The following is a 24313-nucleotide window of genomic DNA, read 5'->3' on the forward strand; positions in this document are numbered from 1 at the left end:
TTAAGCTCGTTTCAGCCCTGCCACTGTCCAAACTCTACAACCTATTTGGCTTGTTTGATTTTTCCTGATTTTATCCCGGCTAATCCTCCTAAAGGATTGGCCCCTGGATCACACTGGCATCGCCGCGCAGTGTTAATTCTCCAAAATCATCATGCCGTTTTAAAACGGATGATAAATGTACAGAAGAGCTGGCTTTATTTCACCCTGAAGCTTTGTGTTTGGACTGAGAAGATGCTCTGTTGTTAGTGCTCTGCGTTTTTGACGAGTGCTGTTAAACGATTAATCGCATCCAAGGTGAACGACTGAATTTACACATGTGTGGCGGCGCCGTAGGTAGTGCTGTCTCCTCACAGCAAGAAGGTCACTAGTTTGTGCCTTGGCTGGGTCAGTTGGTGTTTCTGTGTGGAGTTTGCATGTTCTCCCTGTGTTCAGGGTTTCCAAAGATATGCGGTACAGGTGAATTGGGTAGGCTAAATTGTCTGTAGTGTATGAGTGTGTATGGATGTTTCCTAGAGATGGGTTGCAGCTGGAAGGGCATCCACTGCGTAAAACATATGCTGGATGAGTTGGTGGTTCATTCCGCTGTGTCGATCCCGGATTAATAAAGGGACTAAGTTGAAAAGAAAATGAATGAATGAATATGCATGTGTACTGGGTGGCATGGTGGCTCAGTGGTTAGCACTGGCCTCATTATGTCTTGGTCACACTATTTGGAGGGCTGGAACAAATTGCCTCGGCCTGTGGGCCACCAATTAAATAACCATGGACTACAACAGTCAAATCTAGCGCTGGGCAATAAAATCAGTATCTATAGACGAATTACGAATTCAGAACGCAGCAGCACGAGTGGTCTTTAATGAACCTAAAAGAGCACATGTCACTCCGCTGCTCATCCGTTTGCACTGGCTGCCAGTTGCTGCTCGCATCAAATTCAAAGCTCTGATGTTTGCTTATAAAGCGACCTCTGGCTTTGCTCCTTCTTATCTGCTCTCACTTCTGCAGATGTATGTGTCCTCCAGAAACTTGCGCTCTGTGAATGAACGTCGCCTCGTGGTTCCATCCCAAAGAGGGAAGAAATCACTTTCCCGAACTCTCGCATTCAATCTGCCCAGTTGGTGGAATGAACTCCCTAACTGCATCAGAACGGCAGAGTCACTCGCTGTCTTCAAGAAACCACTAAAAACTCAACTATTTAGTCTCCACTTCCCTTCCTAATCTGCAATTGCCTCTCTGGTTCTACCGCTAACTGTAATACAAAAAAAAGAAAAAAAAAAATTACTACTGTTTTGCTTCTTACACTTCACACACCTGAAACTTGCCTACAGCACTTATTTATTGTTGCTCTTATAGTTGGGTAAATTGTCCTCATTTGTAAGTCGCTTTGGATAAAAGCATCTGCTAAATGACAATGTAAATGTAAAATTACCGGTTTGTAAACATTCAGGATGCGAGCGCAGGGAGGTTGCAGAAAAAAAAAAACGGGAGCGCGAGCATTTACAGATAGGGAATGACATCCGATGCGGTTCAGAGTTTGTTGTCATAGAGATAAGTTTTATTGATTACATATTATATATATTATTTACATAATGCTTTCAGTGTATTATAACAGCTCGTCACCCAGTGATAAGCACAGTTATTCTGCAAAATCAACGTTAAAGTGGGTGCCGTTTATCTGACAGGTCTATTTGCCATAGCACCCTACTAATGACTACTGGATTAGACAAAATGGCCAAGCATCCAGCACCAAATATACAACCATCTCATTGAAACTCCAAATGTGTTTTTACAAGAGAGAAGTTAAAGGCCTACAAGTCTCTGGTAGGGCTGTGCAATTAATCGAAAATCCGATTTCAATTTTGTTTATGACGATTATGAAAAATCATTAATCGAGATAAACAATTATTCCATTATTTACCGCCCCCTTTCCAGCTGTCCTCACTTGTTGCTCTTAAAAGCGTGACAGACCGCATGCTTATGTGCGTGTGTGTGCGACATGCAGACACAGTCAAAAGCATGCGGTCTACACTTGGTCTCATTCGCACATTGTGACGAGCAGAGAGCACAAACATCTAAAGTCATGAGCGCTTTAATGGTCAAATAGGTGTCAAAACGCAGTGTTTAATGATTATTCATATTAACCCTCATTTGTGTAATAAACAAACGAGTTGAGAATCAAAAGACATGCGAAAGAGAAACCCTTAAAGTGACAGAGCACAATAGCTGCCGCCTGTTTTATCATGATTAATAAAACAACGAGAAAATCCCTCTCTGCTCTCGACTGAAGACTTTTGTAGCGGTGTTTTTCTTACAGTGAAGATGTTTAAAGCAGTTTGTTTCATATTTTTTATTCTATCGTATTTATTTCTCTTTCCTTTGCAGGGTGGAAAATAATATATGTAGTTGAAGTCAGAATTATTAGCCCTCCTGAATATTAGCAACCCTTTCCCCCCCAATTTCTGTTTATTGGAAAGAAGCTTTTTTTTAAACACATTTCTAAACATAATAGTTTTAATCATTCATTTCTAATAACCGATTAATTTTTATCTTTGCTATGATGACAGCTCATAACATTTTAGTAGATATTTTTAAAATGTTAAATTTAAAGTGTGACTCAAAGGCTTGATTAGGGTTATTAGGCAAGTCATTGTATAACAGTAGTTTCTTCTGTAGACAATCAAAAATATATATTGCCTAAAGGGGCTAATAATATTGACCTTAAAAGAGGTTTAAAAATATTTAAATCCGCTATTACTCTAGTCAAAACAAATAAGCCTTTCATTAGAGCAAATACTGTTAAAATTCCTTGCTCTGTTAAGCATAATTTGGGAAAATATATATATATTTTTTTAAATTCTCTGGAGCGCTAATAATTTTGACTTCAACTAATAATCATTTAGAATAATCGTGATTACAATTATGACCAAAATAATCGTAATTATGATTTTCCCCCAAAATCGAGCAGCCCTAGTCTCTGGATGCCTATAATGTTGTTCTGTGTGGTCATGAGCAAGTAATAATGCTATATGATGACCAGATTTAAAACTATGTAGTGCTTAAAAGTGAGGTTCTGCCTTGCCAAAGACAAGGAAAGAAGGCGAGCTGTACAAGATCTGGCTATAATCATCAACAACAACTGTCAATTCTGACAGCGAACTGCACCTGTACAGCAGAGTATGTGAGCGCACATGTTTACATTTCACTCTGAGCATTCAGTGTCGGCAGTTTAATTCACCATATTTAACTGTTTGTGCTGAAATCATTGCTGCAATCAAAAAGCAGTCATTTGTATGATTCAGCATAGTTTGAACTTACCTAATATAACACAAGAACTGCAGAGTCCAGCATTTTTAATTAGCTCCTCATTTCATTCCCTTTTAGCCAAGGACGTCTGTGGTTGGCATTAAAAGCAGTGTGGTGTACGGTAATTGACGTCACAACCTAACGAGTTGAAGTGAAAAGTCGAATTTTGCGTCTTATCGCACAACACGACATGTTTGCTATTGTAACCGGGGACCCGTGTGACGTCATGTGTGACATAGGTTGGTAATTCCTCTATATTTATGAACCGAACACCAAAAATTTGGTGTGTTGACATGTCTGAAGGAGGAGGAATCGGGGGGTGAGAAGGGTGTGAGACTTATTTGAGGACCGGGAGGGAGACGCGCGATTTCCGGTAGATTATCACTCGTTTGCGAGTTATGAGGCATTATGAGTCCCGCAAATGCATAGAGACTCCCGGAACTTCCGGGGGACTTGGGATGTCTGAATATCACGTTTAACAACTGTAGTGAGACGCGATCCAGTGGTGCACTCTCCGACGTGCACTGCTCTCTGCTCTATAGGTTTATTATTGCGCCTTGGAAGCAATGCCAATAATCTTAGGGTGTTATCTACCCCTTGCCCTTAGCCCTACGCCTTCAAGCTAAAGAGAATTGGGACATCCTTACCCTTCTCGCTGACATGCAAAACGAAGGGTAGGGGTAAGGGGAAGGGCTAAGGCAGGGGTCACCAATCTTGGTCCTGGAGGGCCGGTGTCCCTGCAGGGTTTAGCTCCAACTTGCTTCAACACACCTGCCTGGATGTTTCAAGTACACCTATAAGACCTTGATTAGCTTGTTCAGGTGTGTTTGATTAGAGTTGGAATTAAAATCTGTAGGGCACCGGCCCTCCAGGAACAAGTTTGGTGACCCCTGGGCTAAGGGGTTGAATTTGGATTGGGCCTAAGAGTCTCTTTAACACTTATGTGTGTGAGATCAGAAATTCTGTTTAAATATTTTTGTTTTTGACTATTAAAACTAGTTGGCGTAGTAATGTTGGTAAATTAAAATAAAGTGCTTGAATAATAAAAATTCTTTGATTTTTGGTGATTTTTTTTTTTATTTTATTTTTATTTTTATTTTTTATTATTATTATTTATTTTATTTTTATTTTATTTTATTTTATTTAATTTTAAATTAAATTAAATTTAACTTAATTTTTAATTTAATTTAATTTTAAATTAAATTAAATTAAATTTTTATTTTATTTTATTTTATTTTTATTTTATTTTATTTTATTTTATTTTATTTTATTTTATTATTTTATTTTAATTTTATTAAATTAAATTTTATTTTATTTTTTTATTTTATTTTATTAAATTATTACATTTAATTTTATTTAATAAAATTTTTTATTTAATAAAATAAAATTATTTTTTTTAATTTAATTTTATTTTATTTTATTTTATTTTATTTTATTTTATTTTATTTTATTTTTTTATTTTATTTTGCAAGTATATATGGCCCTAGATTGACTCCATACACTAAGACACTTGGTCTGCAGCCTAGAGCCAACGCATGCCTCCCAACAGTGCTGATATACAGCCACATTGCGCTGCTACGAGTGTGATATTGCTCATATAAATAGTATTATTATACATATTGTTTAATGTAGGGCTGTACAATTAGTTATTTTTACTTCCTGCTTTGCTACTGTTCGGACGTCTTTGCCCACTGCTCCGCTCTTCGCACTCTTGCTTTTATATCTTATACCCTAATTTTAACTTGAGCCTATCAGCACAGTGCTCAAACAACACGGCTTGAAGATCAGCATCGATTCTACAAACTTTCTGGAATATAGCTTTACTAACAAGAAAGGAATTACCGTCTAAACAATCCTCCCGCTACCAGCTATCAGCTGCTTACATTCCGGAGACGGGAAGACACGGCTGTGAAAATGCCTCTGGATCGGATTAATTCAGATTCTCACTGCTGTACAAACTGCCACAAACTTCTACAAAAGATTGCAGTTCTTGAAACGAAGTTGCTTGCGATCCGACCAGAACTTCAGCTTCATTGTGGATTCTCTCAGCACACAGCCGGTGAGTCCCATAAATCTGTTCCTGCTACTGTTTTGAGCACAGAAAAACAGAAAAGAACTGTTGAAAATGAGCATTGGCATAAACAAGGTGCGAGACCAAAGGGTACTCGTGGGGTCAGATCATACGCTGCCGCATTAGCGTCTTCTACCCCAAATACAGCTCGGACTCAAATACAGCTTCAGAACAGATATGAAGTTTTGAGTAATATGGGTGAAGAATCCCCAAATGCAGTCAGACAGAGATCGCATGATTCAGCAACTAATTCTGCATGGAACAGAGGCTCAAGGCCGACTAGACACCGGCATTCTGCTCCGATCACACCTGAGATAAGAACACTAGTCGTAGGAGATTCAATAATCAAGAATTTCAGGAGCAGATCTACAATGACATACTGCTTTCCTCATGCAACAATTTCTGATGTAAACAAAGAGCTTGAGGAAATTCTGAAAAAGCACAAGACGGCAAAACGGATTATCATCCATGTGGGGAAGAATGATATTCGGAAAGAACAGTCAGAACTGCTCAAGAAAGATTTCTGTGAGCTCTTGGAAACAGCTGAAAGATTGAAGGTTCAGCCGTTCATAAGTGGACCACTCCCTGCAAGAGGGACAAATATGTTTTCACGGCTTCTTGGTCTAAATGTATGGCTACAGAAAACATGTAACAAGAAAGGACTGAATTTCATCGACAACTTCAATCTCTTCTGGAACCAAAGACAGCTGTTTACATCAGACGGCCTTCATCCAAACAAACTTGGTGCAAAGGTGCTAAAGGACAATATTTTTTTCTCCCTCAATCATCCATCAGCTGTGTGTGCCACTGAACTGAACTGCAAACACACACCTAGCAAATGTCCGGATGACCACAGGACTTCAAATCAGCTCCTGAGTGGACTTGTGGCTGACGAATCACCCAAGGACAGTGATAATGCCACGCAGCCAAAACACCCAATGTTGATGGAGACACTATCAGTTGCCCTCTGCTCAACACAGGCAGACTGTGACGCATCAGAACAGCATCAAGTCTCGTCACTCAAAAATGATCCTCAGGAAAACATATTTCTGCAGACAGAATCTCCAGATGCACAGCCTCTGTCACCGGACACGTTCTCATTGTCACAATGTTCACCACTCTTGGGTTTTTCAAAAAAGATGGAGGAACTGGTGTGTGCTGGAACTAAACTTTCACACTCCATTGCCGCAAGCCCCCAGTTACCAACCAAAAAGCGGCCTGCTCCACAACCACCTATGAGCCCACCTGGAAGAGCCCTCCGATCACACCGCCAGGGCCCAAACAACAACGCCCCATCTTCAGCTGGTGAACACAAGAGCTGTCACTGATGTGTGTCGGGGGCCTGCTTAGATAACAGTGTCTTTATCAAATGTTTTCAGAACAAGCAGGAACCCAGTGTGTCTGTAGCTTTCTCTAAGCAGATATGTGTTGTGTTAAGTGACAGAAAACCAAAGACTTCATCAGGCCGTAAAGCAAATCATTCAAATCTGGTGTCTATTAAATGTAGATCTGAGACTACTATAGAAAAAACAGCTAAAACTGTTAAGTTAGCGCTTTTAAACATCAGATCACTCAATAATAAGTCACTTTTAGTCAATGATTTTATCAACACAAATTGCCTTGATTTTATGCTTTTAACTGAAACTTGGCTAGATGACAGTTGTAGCGCAGCAGTTCTGAATGAAGCAGCTCCTTTAAACTTTGACTTTTTGAGTGTTTGCAGAGTTAATAGGAGAGGTGGAGGCATCGCTGCCCTGTTTAAAGATGTCTATGAATGTAAACAAGTGTCATTTGGTGACTATTTTTCTTTTGAATATCTGAGTATAGCACTAAAAGGGTCTCCACGCATCTTACTGATCATTATCTACAGACCTCCAAAATATTCTCCAGCTTTTATTGAGGATTTTACAGAGCTGTTATCAATAGTAACATCTGAATTTGATTATTTTAGTATTGCTGGGGATTTTAATATTCACATTGATAATCCAGAAATCAATGCTGTAAAAGAACTGATGACTGTTTTTAACACTTTTGATCTGACTCAGCATGTTCAAGGACCCACACACAATCGTGGACACACTCTTGATCTACTTATAACTAAGGGTTTACACATTTCATCAACTGTTGTTAAGGATGTGGCACTATCTGATCATTTCTGTATCTTTTTTGATATATTGATCACTCCAGCTATTAAAGACAGATCTGTCTCTGTCAGAAAGAGATGCATAAATGAGAACACCAGTGAGCAGTTTATGAAGGCCATATCGCTAGCACCAAGTATATCTGCAGATTCTGTTGATTCTCTCCTTGATTTGTTCAATTCTAAAATTGAGAATGTCATAAATGACATCGCTCCTGTTAAAGTCAAGAAGATGACTGGCAGGCAAAAGGGATCTTGGACAAGGTCACCGAAAGTACAAATGATGAAAAGACAGTGCAGAAAAGCTGAGCGTATGTGGAGAAAGACGAAACTAGTAGTCCATTATAACATCTATAAAGACAGTCTTCATGCCTTTAATATGGAACTAAACACTGCTAGACAGACTTTCTTTTCAAGCCTTATAAACAGCAACTTAAATAATGCTCGTACACTCTTTGCAACGATAGAGAGACTCACAAACCCCCCCAGTCAGATTCCAAGTGAGCTCCTCTCTGAAAGCAAATGTAATGAGTATGCTCATTTCTTCACTGATAAGATCAATAATATCAGAAAGGCAATCAGCTCATCCAATCAGCCAAGTTGTGTCGATATCAAACAAGCTCAACCACAACTTAAGAAATCAGACATTATGTCTGATTTCATGGCAATTAACGGTAAAATCTTAGAAGAGACTGTGCAAGTTATGAAAACATCAACCTGCAGTCTTGACACGCTCCCCACATCATTCTTCAAAACGGTGTTTACCTGTTTAGAAATGGATCTTCTAAAAGTGGTAAATGCTTCACTTCTCTCAGGGATTTTTCCAACCTCACTTAAAACTGCAGTTGTTAAACCCCTCTTGAAGAAGAGCAACCTGGATAACACCCTATTGAGCAATTACAGGCCAATCTCAAATCTCCCTTTCACTGGCAAAATCATTGAAAAAGTTGTTTTTAACCAGGTTAACAAGTTCTTAAACTTCAGGGGGTGTTTAGACAATTTTCAATCGGGTTTCAGAGCACATCACAGTACAGAGAGCGCTCTTATAAAGATAATCAATGATATACGCCTAAATACAGATTCAGGTAAAATAACAGTGCTGGTATTGTTGGATCTCAGTGCTGCATTTGACACTGTCGATCACAGCATACTTCTGGATAGGCTGGAAAACTGGGTTGGGCTGTCTGGGACAGTCCTCAAATGGTTCAGATCTTACCTTGAAGGGAGAGGTTACCATGTCAGTATAGGTGACCATAGGTCGAGGTGGACACCCATGACGTGTGGAGTCCCACAAGGCTCGATTCTGGCACCTCTCCTGTTCAACCTTTACATGCTCCCTCTAAGCCAAATAATGAGAAAGAACCAAATCTCCTACCACAGCTATGCTGATGACACTCAGATCTACCTAGCCTTACAGCCTAATGACTACAGCCCCATTGAGACCCTCTGCCAATGCATTGATGAAATGAGCAATTGGATGTGCCAAAACTTTCTTCAGTTAAACAAAGAGAAAACTGAAATTATTGTGTTTGGAAACAAAGATGAGGTTCTCAAGGTAAATGCGTACCTTGGCACTAAAGGTCAAACGACAAAAAATAAGGTCAAGAATCTTGGTGTGACTCTGGAGTCAGATCTGAGTTTCAACAGTCATGTCAAAGCAGTCAGTAAATCAGCATACTATCATCTCAAAAACATAGCAAGAATCAGATGCTTTGTTTCTAGTGAAGACTTAGAGAAACTTGTTCATGCTTTTATCAGCAGCAGGGTGGATTACTGTAATGGACTCCTCACTGGTCTTCCTAAAAAGACAGTCAGACAGTTACAGCTCATCCAGAACGCTGCAGCCAGAATTCTAACCAGAACCAGAAAATCAGAGCACATCACACCTGTCCTCAGGTCTTTACACTGGCTGCCAGTTACATTCAGAATAGATTTTAAAGTATTATTACTGGTCTATAAATCACTAAATGGCCTAGGACCTAAATACATTACAGATATGCTCACTGAATACAAACCTAACAGATCACTCAGATCTTTAGGATCATATAAACTAGAAGTTCCAAGAGTTCAGTCAAAGCAGGGTGAATCAGCTTTTAGCCACTATGCCCCCCGCTGCTGGAATCAGCTTCCAGAAATGATCAGATGTGCTCCAACATTAGGCACATTCAAATCAAGACTGAAAACACATCTGTTTAGCTGTGCCTTTACTGAATGAGCACTGTGCTGCGTCCGACAGATTGCACTATCATGTTTTTCTCTTCTTCTTCATTCTTTTATATCACATTTTACCTGTTTTTATGTTTTGTTTTGTTTTTATGCATTTTTATTATTTGTTTTTACTTTTATTTTACTTGTTTCTTTTATTCTTGTTTATGTAAAGCACTTTGAATTGCCATTGTGTATGAAATGTGCTATATAAATAAACTTGCCTTGCCTTGCCTTGCCTATTTTCATTATTTAAATTAAATTTTTAGCTGTGTTTGTCCATTTTGAAGCTTGATATAGTCACTATGAACTATTATATGTGTTTTAAATCTGAAAATTATAGAAATATTTATAAAATCTATAGTCACCATCATATACCTTAGAGTTCTTGAACGTTGAGTGTGGATGATGACAGACTGTTCTGGTAGCTTTGAATCGGTGTTTTAATCATCATCATCATTGTCATTGTTGTGCTTTTCTGGCTGTAATCTGCCACACTGTTAATCTCCTGAAAACAATGTCTCTCTCTAAAGCAGAACGCTGCACTCGCGGGACTAAATTAAGATAATGAGGGAAATGAATTGAATCCAGTGCTGTCCCTAAGTCAAAAAAAAGAAAAGCTCCAGCAGCAGGTCAAAGTGAGCTCCGTCTTATTTATAAGAGCGTGTATGAAAAGAAGCACTTTGGAGAGTTTCTGAAAGCTTCATGTTTAATTCATGCGTCTCTGCGTGTTTTTTAAAGTAAGTGCTGAGAATAGAGTTGAGATTAAAGTCGGCATGAGAAGCAGAAAACACCCTGACCAGCGGAAGAGAAAGAAAAAACACACTCGTGCTTCAGTGCTTTTGCGCACAAGTGCACTTCTTCATCTGGACAGATTGTTGATGGCAGTCGGATGAACTCGTGTTGATGCTGCTGGAGCTTAAAGGGGCAGTTCACACACAAATCTACCTTTACTCTCCACTTCGTTGCATAATTCTTCAATAATTTAAATACATTTAATTGTTTGCAAAGCTTTATTTTCTTTGCAGTTTTGTGCAAATGTTTTGATATGTGATTATATTATGTTAGTGGTGCTTACATTATGAGATATTGGTATTATATGTTATCTTGATAATAATTAATATCTCGTGTTGATGCTTCTGGAGCTTAAAGGGTCAGTTCACACTCACAAATCTACATTTACTCTGGATTTCATTGCATAAAGAGCTCATCTTTTATGTTATTTGCACTTTTATGCAAAATCTTGTTGTTATTGTGATTATTTTATGCTATTTGTACTTACATTATGGCTAATAATATTTTTTTTATTTAACATTACAACTTTTTCCATCCTTTATTTTTTAGGGGTTTTCACCTTTATTGGATAAGAAAGTAGAGAGAATGGTGTGGAAATATAAATTTCTATCAACTAATTCCAAATGAACAATAATCTATGTATAACTGAAAAGTTATATTCTTTGGTTTTTAATTATATAATTTCATTAACATCCCAGCTAGGAGGGTCATTTAACCTTTATCTTTCTGACCACAGGCTAAGCCAAAGTGATGCAATTATCAGTTTCACAGCATGGGGTGTCTATTGTTTTCTCTTTTCAATCAACTGGTCAGGAGGTTTCTGTCTCCAGAACATGATGAGATCAGGCCGGAAAAAGCAGTTTACCCTGCCGACCACAACTCTTAATTTGCATGCTTTGTTTAGCTATATCCCCTCCTCCTAAGAACACAATATAGCCATGAAATCATAGACTTGTGTGAGACTTGAGAGACTTGTGAAAGAACTTGCAGACTGCGGACCTCTAGTAGGCTCTTGCAGACACATGGACATCTCAAAGACGCTGTATGACTGCAGATTAACCAACACGTCTCAATAAAGGAATTCTGCTTGTTTCGAGTCTCCTGGACTGGGTCCTCTCTTCTTTTCACTCATTTATTTTTTTACAACAACGGACAGGAAAGCATGGGAAGCAGAGAGAGGGGAAGGATCAGCATAGGACTTCAATTCTGGACTTCAATAATTCTGACTTCAATTTACCCTCCTGTTAAAATTTTTTTATTTATTTTTTTTTATATAAATTTTTTTAAATATTTTTCCACAATTTCTGTGCAAATGAGTGAAGTAAGTGTGCTGCTGAAGCTGTTGTGAGCTCTGCTCCGTGATTGTGAAGGGCAGATGGGACAGAAACCCAGTCTGATGTCCAGCGGATGAGGATTGTATCTGCACTATAACAATTACAGTTATGACTGCACTCATAATCCCATTCATCACTGGGATCAGGACAAATGCTCTTTCACCTTCTGTGAGATTTGGGCTAATGAAAATTAGCAATTGCGTTAAGGCTTTTTATTGCATTCATGCTTTCGTTTATGACTGAAGCAACAAAACAAAGCAGCTTTGCAGAAATATGCTGATCATGAAAATCTCTCATAACTTGACTTCATTTATTATGTCCCATCAGAAGGGTTGTCTAGCCTTAATATTTTGGTGATCTGCCTCTTTAAATCACTGACTGTGTTTTTATGGAGGTTCCTCTGTATGAAACATCTGCTGAAATGTGTGTAATGAGCTCCTGTCTGTGGAGTTATAATGCTTTTTGCTGGATCTTTTTGGTTCATATTATCTTGTTTTTATAATGTGCCTGTGACATAATGTAAGGTGTCCTTGAGTGCTTTGAAATGCGCCTAAAATAAAAGGTATTATTATTATTATTATTATTTTGATGCTTTAGAAGAGATTATTGAATAATCATATATTTGAATAAAACTGGCTCACTGTGAATCATTATATCAGTAATCCTAATCAATGCTAATGTGTTTCAATGTTTTAGAGACATTTCTCATACCACTTCATTTGTAATGTCCCATCAGAAGAGCTATCTGGCCTTCATTTTTTAGGTGAACATCTGCTGAGATGTGTGAGTGTGTAATCTAGTCACGCAGGTTGTGTCGGTCACTATAGCTGTGCTTTAATGAGCTCTTGTCTGTGGAGTTATTATGCTTTTCAGGTTTTTATGGTCCATATTATGGTATTTTGATGCTTTAGAAGAGTGCTTTGAAATGCGCCTAAAATAAAAGATATTATTATTATTATTATTATTATTATTATTATTATTATTATTATTATTTTGATGCATTAGAAGAGTCAAACACTTTACAATCAGCACCTTTAACGTCCTAACCTATTGAATAATTGCATATTTGAATCAAACTGGCTCACTGTGAATCATTATATCCATAATCCTAATTATTGCCAGTGTGTTTTAATGTTTTAGGGACATTTCTAATACCACTTCATTTATAATGTCCATTAAGAAAGACTATCTGGCCTTCATTTTAGATCTCTTTAAATGACCGACTGTGTTTTTGAGGAGGTTCCTCTATGAATGAAACATCTGCTGAGATGTGTGAGTGTGTAATCTGGTCATGCAGGTTGTGTCGGTCACTATAGCTGTGCTTTAATGAGCTCTGGTTTGTGGAGTTTTGCTTTTTATGGTTCATATTATGGTATTTTGATGCTTTAGAAGACTCAGAAATCTTACATGCAGCACTTTTAACATCATAACCAATTGAATAATCGCATATATCAAATCGATTTTTGTGAATCATTGCATCCCTAATTGTTGATGGTATTTGAATCAAACTGGCTCTCTGTGAATCATTATATCCATAATCCTAATCAATGCTAATGTGTTTCAATGTTTTAGAGACATTTCTAATACCACTTCATTTGTAATGTCCCATCAGAAGGGCTATCTGGCCTTCATTTTTTAGGTGAACATCTGCTGAGATGTGTGAGTGTGTAATCTAGTCACGCAGGTTGTGTCGGTCTCTATAGTTGTGCTTTAATGAGCTCTTGTCTGTGGAGTTATTATGCTTTTCAGGTTTTTATGGTTTATATTATGGTATTTTGATGCTTTAGAAGAGTGCTTTGAAATGCGTCTAAAATAAAAGGTATTATTATTAATATTATTATTATTATTATTATTATTTTGATACTTTAGATGAGTCAAACACTTTACAATCAGCACCTTTAACGTCCTAACCTATTGAATAATCGCATATTTGATTTAAACTGGCTCTCTGTGAATCATCACATCAGTAATCCTAATTATTGCCAGTGTGTTTTAAATGTTTTAGGGACATTTCTAATACCTCTTGATTTATAATGTCCATTCATAAGGGCTATCTGGCCTTCATTTTAGATCTCTTTAAACGACCGACTGTGTTTTTGAGGAGGTTTCTCTATGAATGAAACATCTGCTGAGATGTGTGAGTGTGTAATCTAGTCATGCAGGTTGTGTCGGTCAGTAAAGCTGTGCTTTAATGAGCTCTTGTTTGTGGAGTTTTGCTTTTTATGGTTCATATTATGGTATTTTGATGCTTTAGAAGAGTCAGAAATCTTACATGCAGCACTTTTAACATCATAACCAATTGAATAATCGCATATATCAAATCGATTTTTGTGAATCATTGCATCCCTAATTGTTGATGGTATTTGAATCAAACTGGCTCACTGTGAATCATTATATCCATAATCCTAATCAATGCTAATGTGTTTCAATGTTTTAGAGACATTTCTCATACCACTTCATTTGTAATGTCCCATCAGAAGAGCTATCTGGCCTTCATTTTTTAGGTGAACATCTGCTGAGATGTGTGAGTGTGTAATCTAGTCACGCAGGTTGTGTCGGTCTCTATAGCTGTCCTTTAATGAGCTCTTGTCTGTGGAGTTATTATGCTTTTCTGGTTTTTGTGGTCCATATTATGGTATTTTGATGCTTTAGAAAAGTGCTTTGAAATGCGCCTAAAAATAAAAGGTATTATTATTAATATTATTATTATTATTATTATTATTATTATTTTGATACTTTAGATGAGTCAAACACTTTACAATCAGCACCTTTAACGTCCTAACCTATTGAATAATTGCATATTTGAATCAAACTGGCTCTCTGTGAATCATCACATCAGTAATCCTAATTATTGCCAGTGTGTTTTAAATGTTTTAGGGACATTTCTAATACCACTTCATGTATAATGTCCATTCAGAAGGGCTATCTGGCCTTCATTTTAGATCTCTTTAAATGACCGACTGTGTTTTTGAGGAGGTTTCTCTATGAATGAAACATCTGCTGAGATGTGTGATTGTGTAATCTGGTCATGCAGGTTGTGTCGGTCAGTAAAGCAGTGCTTTAATGAGCTCTGGTTTGTGGAGTTTTGCTTTTTATGGTTCATATTATGGTATTTTGATGCTTTAGAAGAGTCAGAAATTGTACAAACAGCCCCTTTAACATCCTAACCAATTGAATAATCGCATATCTCAAATCGATTTTTGTGAATCATTGCATCCCTAATACTAATCATCCCTAATTGTTGATCATATTTGAATCAAACTGGCTCACTGTGAATCATTACATCACTATCCTTATCAATGCCAATGTGTTTTAATGTTTTAAGGACACTTCATTTGTAATGTTAAGGGCTATCTGGCCTTCACTTTAGGCAAACTGTCTCTTTAAATGATCAACTTTGTTTTTGAGGAGGTTCCTCTATAAATGAAACATCTGCTGAAATGTGTACAGACATCTGATGAAATGTGTACAGACATGACAATGCATCTTTAAAAAAAATGTCAAAACAAAACCAGGGAAAAGAAAAAAAGGGGTCAGATTATATATAAAAAAACAGGACTACCCCAAATAAAACAGATCAGAAAGGGGTAATTTCCAGATAATGTTACAGTTACAGTATTCCTTTCAATATAAGAGGGCAAAGACTAGGTTCCAATTTAAGGAAGTTTGTAAAGCCACTTCATTTGTAATGTTGTCCCATCAGAAGGACTATCTGGCCTTCATTTTTAGGCAAACTGTCTCTTTAAATGACCGTCTGTCTTTTTGAGGAAGTTCCTCTATGAATGAAACATCTGCTGAGATGTGTGAGTGTGTAATCTAGTCACACAGGTTGTGTCGGTCAGTATAGCTGTGCTTTAATGAGCTCTGGTTTTGTGGAGTTATTATTTTTGTTGGTTGTTGTGGTTCATACACGGTAAATTTGAAATCCGGAAATTAACACCAATAGAGTTAATTTCAACACTTTAAAAGTGTATATATGGGAACCACCCGCAAAGTGTTAATTCAACACTTTCAAAAGTGTTGCCTCTTTAACACCAAAACAGTGTCAAATTATTAACACTATAAGAGTGAAGTATTAACACCAATGCAGATAATAACAACAACACTGCTACAGTGTTGCCTCTTTTAACACCAACACAGTGTCAAAATATTAACACTATAAGAGTGAAGTATTAACACCAACGCAGATAACAACAACACTGCTACAGAGCTAGGAGGAACTTTGTTGCAAACTCTGACAGAGTTAAAATCCTACACTGTTCAGGAGTGAACACTGTTCAAAAAAATAAATAATAAATAAATCACAATCTATTCAAGCTTATAGGAATCAAATATTACATTACTTAAATGTTGACAGTACTATTTAAGAAATGTTACTTTTTTATGGATAACTATTAAGGCTTCTAAATTTTTTTATTTAAAAATAATAAATTCACTGTGAAGAAAACACATCTTACTACATTACTCTTTCAAAATTTTATTCCAACATGGAACACCAAGCCACCAATAAAATTACTTTACAAGTAACAGTCCAAAACAATATAAAATGAACTGTCATTGCCATATGTCATTTGCAAATCAAATGGCTTGTAGTAAAACAATTGTTCTGTTTTTTTGAGAACAAGGCTGTGCTCTTGTGCAAAAACCCTGAAAGCATGGAGATGTTCAACAAACTCTGATTCCATACATGAGACCAAAAAATAAACTCCATCCTTGATCAAAATTTGAACAATCTTTCCAAAGACTGGTACATCCTCAACCAAATCTAAGCAAACAACAAGATTTTTTCGATACTCCGTACCATGACACTTTACCCAAGGAGTGATAGTTACTTCACTAGAGAGATCAATGTTAAGTTGCTCTGAAATAAAATCACACTTTTCAAGATCAGACAACAACTCATTTGAAACAGGACCAGATTCAATACCCCTCGATGTACAGGATTCCCAGTAATAGGCTATTGCCAGCTGGTGTTTTTTTGCAAGCGATTTGGTGAGGTTTTTGAAGTTTTTTAAATTTTTCTTAAAAAACCTGTGTTTTGCTTCGTACCTCATCGTCCATACATGAATCAATGGGCCAATTTGCCTGATGCATTCAGGGTAGTGAATCATAAGGTGATGCTTCGGAATCAGATTTCTAGAAGGATACAAGTCTTTGAACAACCGATGGTGCTCCACTATCAGATGCTTCAAAAATATGATCATTCCTTCAGAAATGCAATGAGAAAACACAATGTCAACAATTTGCAAGAGCAGCAACATCAAATGCCAGTGCTTATCTCCCTCTGGAACTACATCTCCAAATATGAGAGGGATGTTCCTGATGAGACACAATGTCTGACTTGCATTAAGTCCAATACTGTTTCCTGGGTGCTGAAGGTTGACCTTGGTTGGGCGGTTATTTCGGTCCAAAAAACCATAGTTGAAGGCATACAGTCTTTGAGGAATGGAATCACAAGGTATTAGACCGCAACTCATATATTCAAAAAGCAGTTTTACTTCATACTGTGCCACTCCCTCCAGAATATCATGCATAATGTCCAGCACAAAGTTCTCAGATACATTAAAGTAAGTCAAGGTGTTGAGTATAGAATTTCTTTTAATACCATAACAGGAGTTTTCATTAGGGTTGTCAGCAAGATACTTGTAATGCTTCTCATTTTGGTTTCGGTTGCGCAAAATCACCCTTGGATCATCCTCGCTAAATACTTCCTGTGCTAACACCTTGTCAGTAAGGCACAATCTGCAGTAATGTTTTGCAGAAAAAGATTCAACATAACCAAGAATACCGTTTAGACCCAGGTTATCGCCAGTAATTTGAGCAATTGTACCAAAAATGGGCTCCTCAGAAAAAGACACCTTCATTCCCTTCTGCTCAAGAACTTTAACATCATCAATCAATGGGCCAAGTATTTTGTCCATGCCATACTTTTTTCCATCTTCAGAATGAAATAAAGAAATTAGATGCATGTTCATCAAGGATGAATTTACATGTGATGGTAGGTTACGAAGCACAAAATATATACAGCCAAGTTTATGGATTCCTTGTTTAGATCCTAATGGATTAGCTGTTTCAAAATCATCATAGTAAATTTGGATCTGAAGTGCATTATTACAGATGGAGTACAATGGATGCCTTTTGTAATACTGCCCATCACAAAATTCTCTATACATGTCACTTTGCCTTTGTTCTTGAATCAGTTTACATACTTCCTCATTTCTAAAAATGAACTCCAGAGTTTTGAGCAGAGGGATGTAAATAAAGGTGTCATTAACTGTTGTTTGTTCATACATTCCAGAGGTCGTATTTCTTCTTGAATCGTACCTGACTCCCAAGTGAATTTCAGTGGGTTCAACAACTCCCCATTTCTTGCTGAAATATTTTCTCCATTTAGTGTCTGTATTAAAATCTGAGAATGAATTATGAAAATTATTAAAAACCTCTTCAACTGAACTTCTAGTTGTGCTACCAACAGGCACAACATTTAAAATGCTCTCCCTTAAGTTAGTATGGAAATCATTAACAAAATCCTCCATGCTTTCAATAACAGACAAAATTAAATTGTTTGCAACACCATTAGCCTGCAATTTGGCAATTATGGATGCACACATTTCCCTTGAACTATCCCTTGAAAGAGAAGAACATTTAACCACTTGAGCATCATTATCTGTCATTTGCTCTGTGTCAGACACAAGTGCTTCGTCAGGATTTGGAGCATGCTGATTTTGAATAGATATGTTACCACTGCTTGATGCCACACCCCTAAAATGAAATCTGGTTATATGTTTTTTAAACCCTGCATAACTTTTAAATTGTAGGAAGCAACCATCCTGAGCACAAACCAACTCAAACTTCTTGCCAGGATACAAACTATGAACAAGTTTAAGGTGCCGGATTAATTTTACAGTTGTAGCAAACAGTGATTTACAGATGTAGCATCTAAACATCATTCAGTAATTTAGCTCTGAGCTCCTTCACCCTTGGGGTTTCACTTGTGCTGCCAACATCAATTCTGTACACTGTGGTCTGGAGAAATGTGAACAAACCTTTAAGTGGAGGATCATAACTGATACTGAACACAAAATGGACCTTGAACAGTTCATCGATTGCCGCTAGTGAAGAGGATTCTTGACATGGGATGAGCTTTTTGTCAAGCACAATGAAGAACTGACTGATGGCTTCCTTGCTGCTTCCTATGGCAAGAATGTAAGGCTGACGATTGTCTTCTGTCTCGAGGTGTTCCTGAATACTCCGGCATGCCTGATTGAGGAAAAAAAAAGGCAAATTAAGCATTATCAGTTAACATTATGACTACAAAGTCAACATTAAATTGATTTTGCAATATTGCAAAAGCTGTGACTTAAATGTGTCATTTTGTCAGGGAAGCAATTCTGTGATCAGTTGTAAATCTCTGAGGCTCTCACAGGTTAAGTCCAAATAAAACAAAGAAATGAAATCCCTAGAGGTTACTTAATAAACAGAACATATAACCCTGATGTTTCAGATTTAGAACTGATTATAGAACCGGCTTTACTGGCAATATGTGCATCTTACAGTCATAGTTTGAGTCTGTTTAGCTCAATTGAACACTAAGATCAAAAGACACAGAAAATGATACAAGCACCAACAAGCTTAATTCCAGTTTAGGTTTAGAAAATTTGATAAATCAAGCACTTCATATTACACTTATCTCATAGTGTATTATCAACTGGAGAAGTTAATGCATTAATTGAAGGTATAATGTCTACAGCTCTTGTATCATCACCAGTTACCTACCTTTTGAAAAACCACCAGATGGTCAATTGCCTGTGAGATGCTCATCTTCTGGATTTTCTTTCTTCCAGAAACTTGGGGCGACAAAAAATGCAGAAGTAGAAAAAAAGGATGATATGTCACTGTCCCACTCTGAAAAAGACAAGTAAAAAGTTAAACATAGACAGTAAAATAACATTCAAAAGATTTTCACTGCACCATTACATCAGTTACATCTGTACCTGGGAAATCCTCTGCCTCGCTGCTTTCTTTGTTCTGTTTGGCAGATGACAGCAATCTTTTCAGCAGTGGAGTGGATGTCAAGGTTTCTGCTAGCTTGATAATCTTTGACTTGAAAACTGTTGGCCACCTTTCCAAGAGTCTGGAAGCCGTTTCTGACCCGAACAGGAGTGTAAAGTCCTGGAGAATCTGAGAAATCAGAAGAAAACATTCCATTACTATAAAATATTACAAGCTAAATGTGATGGTCACTATTTCACCACATCTGTGAAACTAACATTTCAATTAAATTTTTTTTTATTTATAAATAAAATATATTTAAAAAGACAATTCATACCAATCCTTTCGTATCCAGAAATCGAGGAAAAACAGAGAGAATAGTGGTGGATTTCTCTGGATCACGCACAAGACTTTGTCTGTATTTAAATGTTGCCCTCATCTTCTGCATGATGACCTCACGGTCGCTTGTATGATTCATCAGAGAGATGGCCTCTAGACTTTGATCACTGTCCAGCTGATCTTCAGGGTGACACAGCTGTCGGTCAAGCAAAGGACCCCCCTTTCCTCTGTTTTAGGATCATCTTTATTTCCAGAAGGTTTTGTCCCCCTTTGTACGGTTTTGAGTCGCCACGACAAGAATCCAGAGTTTTTCTGGCCATCATAAAAATGTTCCTGACATTAATAAATTCAAAAATTAATAAATTCTAAATGACACAAATTCAGATTCAACATTTAACACTCCATATATATATATATATATATATATATATATATATATATATATATATATATATATATATATATATATATATATATATATATATAATGATCTTCTGACGACAGACAAGAACTTACATATCCAGTCCTCCCTTGGGGATCTCTGAGTGAGGGAAACAAGGTGATAATTCCCAAACCATACTTCTGTTTGGTAAGGCGGTGTGGAACTCTCCTGAAGAACAGGAGTACTCAATGTTACTTAACATTGATGAGAATTAACAAATGTTATTAAAATTTGTTCAATTAAATGTTTAAAAGATTAGCACTATTACATTTCTAGCACTCAACTTCACACTATACAATTTATAATCTATATAGTAGTCAACATTTGATGTGTATCAAAAAATGTTTTTCAAAATTGTCCTTTGACAAGAATGGGTGTAGTACAATAGATTTAATACTTTGATAAAAGATTTTGATTCATTTCAAATGTTGACTATTGTATACTGCTATAACCATAAAAAAAAACAACAACATTGTTTTTCATAATTACCCTTCTGTCTCCATCATGTGGGCTACTAGAATGTTCACCATAACTTTTCTTGTCTCATCAGTAATTGTCCCCGTATCTTCATACTCCCTCAGCACATTTGCTCCACCTGGTCTTGTCTCTAGAATTTGTTTGATCAACTATAAAAAGAAATTAGCATTAACATCCTATTATAAAGGTAGAAATGCAGGAATATTGAAAATGCCATTTAAATTCAATCCTGATCTGGAAAAGGTCAGTACTATACACATAATACATAAATTAATGGAACTGATTATGTAAAGCTTATGGTTATGATACTGCAAGTAAACCCCCCAAATTGTGTACTTGCACTCACATCTCTGGCCTGTGAGTTTTGTGAAGCCTCATCCTCATCCTTTCTAAAGCGTTTTGGACTAAACCAGTCACTGTCCTCACTGCTTTTTGAAGTTAAAGAGAGTGTATCTGTATCAAAGCTGGCTGAAGATTGAGGTGTGGAGGGTCCTGTTAATGTTAAAACTGGGGTTAACAGGCAACAGGTTTTTTAATACTGGATCAAAATAAAAAGACAGGTCTAAGTACTTGTAAAAAAAAAAAAAAAAAAAAAAACAACACTCAATACTAGTTTACATTATGGGACTGTATTTCTACCCACATCAACACTGCCGACATTAAAAATATGGTAAAGTACTGAAAATTGGCAGCATTCACTTAGACACATCTTACATCATTCAATAGCTCCACTGTTATCACTCACCACTGTCATTTAAAGCATTTATAACAAGAAGCAGTCCACTGGTGCTCATTAGATCAGGAAACACATCTTCGTCCACCTCTGTACCAGTTTCATCTGTAACTGTAATTACAAGATCCTGTGGTAATGAAAACTTCTCTTTCACTGCAAAGGAGGGAAAATAAATATTATTGTTAAATGCTTTATTCACGTTTAATGATACGTATGATAGAGAAACTTTTTTTAATAAATATATATTATTTTTAATACCACTCACCCTCTGCTAAAAATAAATCAAAGCAAGCCTCTGGGATTTTTATGAACTTCTTTTGGTTTCGATATTGTGCTTTGACAAGCATTGTCTTGACCTCTGGTGAAGCTCTTGGTGTGGAGAGAAATAAACACATTATATTTGGTTTATGTAATATAATTGGACTATAAATTGTAAGAATAAATAATTTTTCTATAAATAAAGACAACTTAAAGTTAACGTTCGTTGTTTTGCAGCACACTTACACGACAATGATATATTGGAGGGAGTTTTATGAATGTATTATCGTCTGTTTTGGACTCATTCTGACTACCGTTACGCGCGCTGTCTTCTTCTATTGTTTCCTGGCAGCTGTAATGTCTTAAGCTATAGCGCCTTGACGGCTAAACCTTGTTATTGCAATCTCTTACATTCGCGTAAGATTATGCCCTTACATTAAAATATCTGACAACAGTTTTTGTTGAACTGTGTGTTTATATTCCACAACGTGTGTTCTATCACCGAAGTGAGCAATCACTGACTTTCGTTGCAGCATTAAAAACTTACCACGGTACTTTTTAACAGCGAAAACTCTCACCGATCCACGGTCAGTCGGCCACCATTCAGCAGGAACCCAAGCATGTACCTTGGATTAAAACAAGTTATAGTAGTTCAGCCGCTGTCTTTGAAATGTGCACATTTACTTGTTGAACACTACAAGAAATCCACACGCGATAGTTCACCTTGAATAACGTTACCTGCTAAAATGGACGGCGGTCTTAGCGCGCGAGCCTAACTACACTGTGCTTATGTCCAGACATGTGCATACGGTAAATAAAATAAATAAAGCAATCGCCGTGTGCGAGAATTATAATATAAGAATATTAATATAAGCGTTATGGTGGCTTTACATGATTCATAAAATTGCTGATATAGGCTAACTTAATAAAAATCACGTCTGAATTATTTATTACAATTATTATTGTATAATAAGATTTATAAATTAGACTTACCAACTTTCTTCCACTTGCAGCATTTGAAATGGCGTCTGCATGTGGTCTGGTTGAATCAAAAGGACGTCTGCACGTTCATGGAGGTGTGGCCTGGTTAACGCTTAAGGAGTTGCCTTTGCAACGATATAAAATGACACCAACTCTTAATCGAAACTGACGCTTTTGGTGTTTAACTCAATCTGTATAGCGTTGACGCAACACTTTATTTTAACACTTTGTTGTAACACCAGTAAATCAACACCGGTAAATTTGCTGTGTATTATGGTATTTTTATGCTTTAGAGGGGTCAAACACCTTACATACAGCACCTTTAACATCCTAACCTATTGGATCATCACATATGAAATAGATTTTTGTGAATCATTGCATCCCTAGTCCTAATTAATGCCAAACTGTTTTAATGTTTTAGAGACATTTCGAAAACCACTTCACATGTAATGTTGTCGCATTTGACGAGCTATCTGGCCTTCATTTTAGGTGAACACTCTCTTTAAAAGACTGAAACATCTGCTGAATTGTGTGGGTGTGTAATCTAGTGTAATGACTTGTTGAGGATGCAGATAATCCAAAAGCCTAGTCAGAGTACAGGTGAATTTTGGGACAGGCGGCAAAACAACAAAGGTCAAACACGGAAAGGCAAAACAAGGATATCGCTTGTGGGATGCTCTAAACAGAAACAAAACAGAGAGAGCAGTTTATATATAGTCCATGTTATCAGTCTATGATGAGCTTCCAGCTGTGTGTGTAATCCGGAACTGGTGTTGGTGTGAGGTGCATGATAGGAGTTGTAGTTCATTTCAGTGTCAGAATTGTAGTTCTCCAGCGATCTGCAACCGCTAGATCTCTGGTGATCATAACATCTAGTCACGCAGGTTGTGTCTGTCAGTATAGCTGGGGTTTAATGAGCTCTTGTCTGACGGGTTATGCTTTTTGCTGGTTTTAACGGTTCATATTATGGTATTTTGATGCTTTAGAAAGGTCAAAAAACATGTTCAGTGCCTTTTTTTTTAACATCCTAACCAACTTAAATCATCACATACAGTATTTCAAATATATTTTTGTGAATCGTTACATTCCTAATCCCAATTAATGGCAGTGCGCTTTAATATTTTAGGGACATTTGTTTAATTTTTTTAAAGAATTATGTTAAAGTTATGTTAAAGAATGTTTACAATAATACAGACATGACAATGCATCTTCAAAAAAGACAAAGAAAACCAGGGAAAAGAAAAAA

At 36.9% G+C, this 24313-nt stretch overlaps 2 protein-coding genes across 8 annotated transcripts in view; one reads left to right on the forward strand and one right to left on the reverse strand.

Annotated features, from left to right (window-relative positions):
- The window catches only part of frmpd4 (FERM and PDZ domain containing 4), a 175563-nt gene that overhangs the window by 24245 nt on the left and 127005 nt on the right, over window positions 1-24313 (forward strand).
- On the reverse strand, window positions 16307-23144 carry LOC147842477 (uncharacterized). Of its 4 annotated transcripts, XM_087268622.1 has the most exons (11): window positions 23080-23144; window positions 22634-22712; window positions 22094-22197; window positions 21841-21981; window positions 21442-21587; window positions 21108-21244; window positions 20693-20786; window positions 20175-20509; window positions 19840-20026; window positions 19622-19750; window positions 16307-19105 (listed from the first exon to the last, which is right to left on the reverse strand). In XM_087268622.1, exons 3-8 carry the CDS (start codon window positions 22173-22175, stop codon window positions 20330-20332), a joined length of 780 nt encoding a protein of 259 aa, XP_087124748.1. In that variant the 5' UTR covers window positions 22176-22197; window positions 22634-22712; window positions 23080-23144; the 3' UTR covers window positions 16307-19105; window positions 19622-19750; window positions 19840-20026; window positions 20175-20329. The 4 variants fall into 4 exon arrangements, with proteins under 4 accessions (XP_087124748.1, XP_087124747.1, XP_087124749.1 ...); XM_087268621.1 differs by lacking the exon at window positions 22634-22712; XM_087268623.1 differs by lacking the exons at window positions 22634-22712; window positions 23080-23144 and adding an exon at window positions 22333-22423.

The sequence above is a fragment of the Danio rerio genome, chromosome 9 (assembly GCF_052040795.2).
Source record: "Danio rerio strain M-AB ecotype USA chromosome 9, GRCz13ab, whole genome shotgun sequence".
NCBI classification, from domain to species: domain Eukaryota; kingdom Metazoa; phylum Chordata; class Actinopteri; order Cypriniformes; family Danionidae; genus Danio; species Danio rerio.

Bases quoted from the DNA above. Each gene is read 5' to 3' on its own strand.
- LOC147842477 (XM_087268620.1), bottom strand. From the start codon at position 22,223: ATGTGTTTATTTCTCTCCACACCAAGAGCTTCACCAGAGGTCAAGACA. The intron at 21,982-22,093 runs GTGAGTGGTATT...CCTCCTTTGCAG, and splicing joins TGATTTATTTTTAGCAGAGG to TGAAAGAGAAGTTTTCATTA. The intron at 21,588-21,840 runs GTGAGTGATAAC...TAACATTAACAG, and splicing joins AAATGCTTTAAATGACAGTG to GACCCTCCACACCTCAATCT.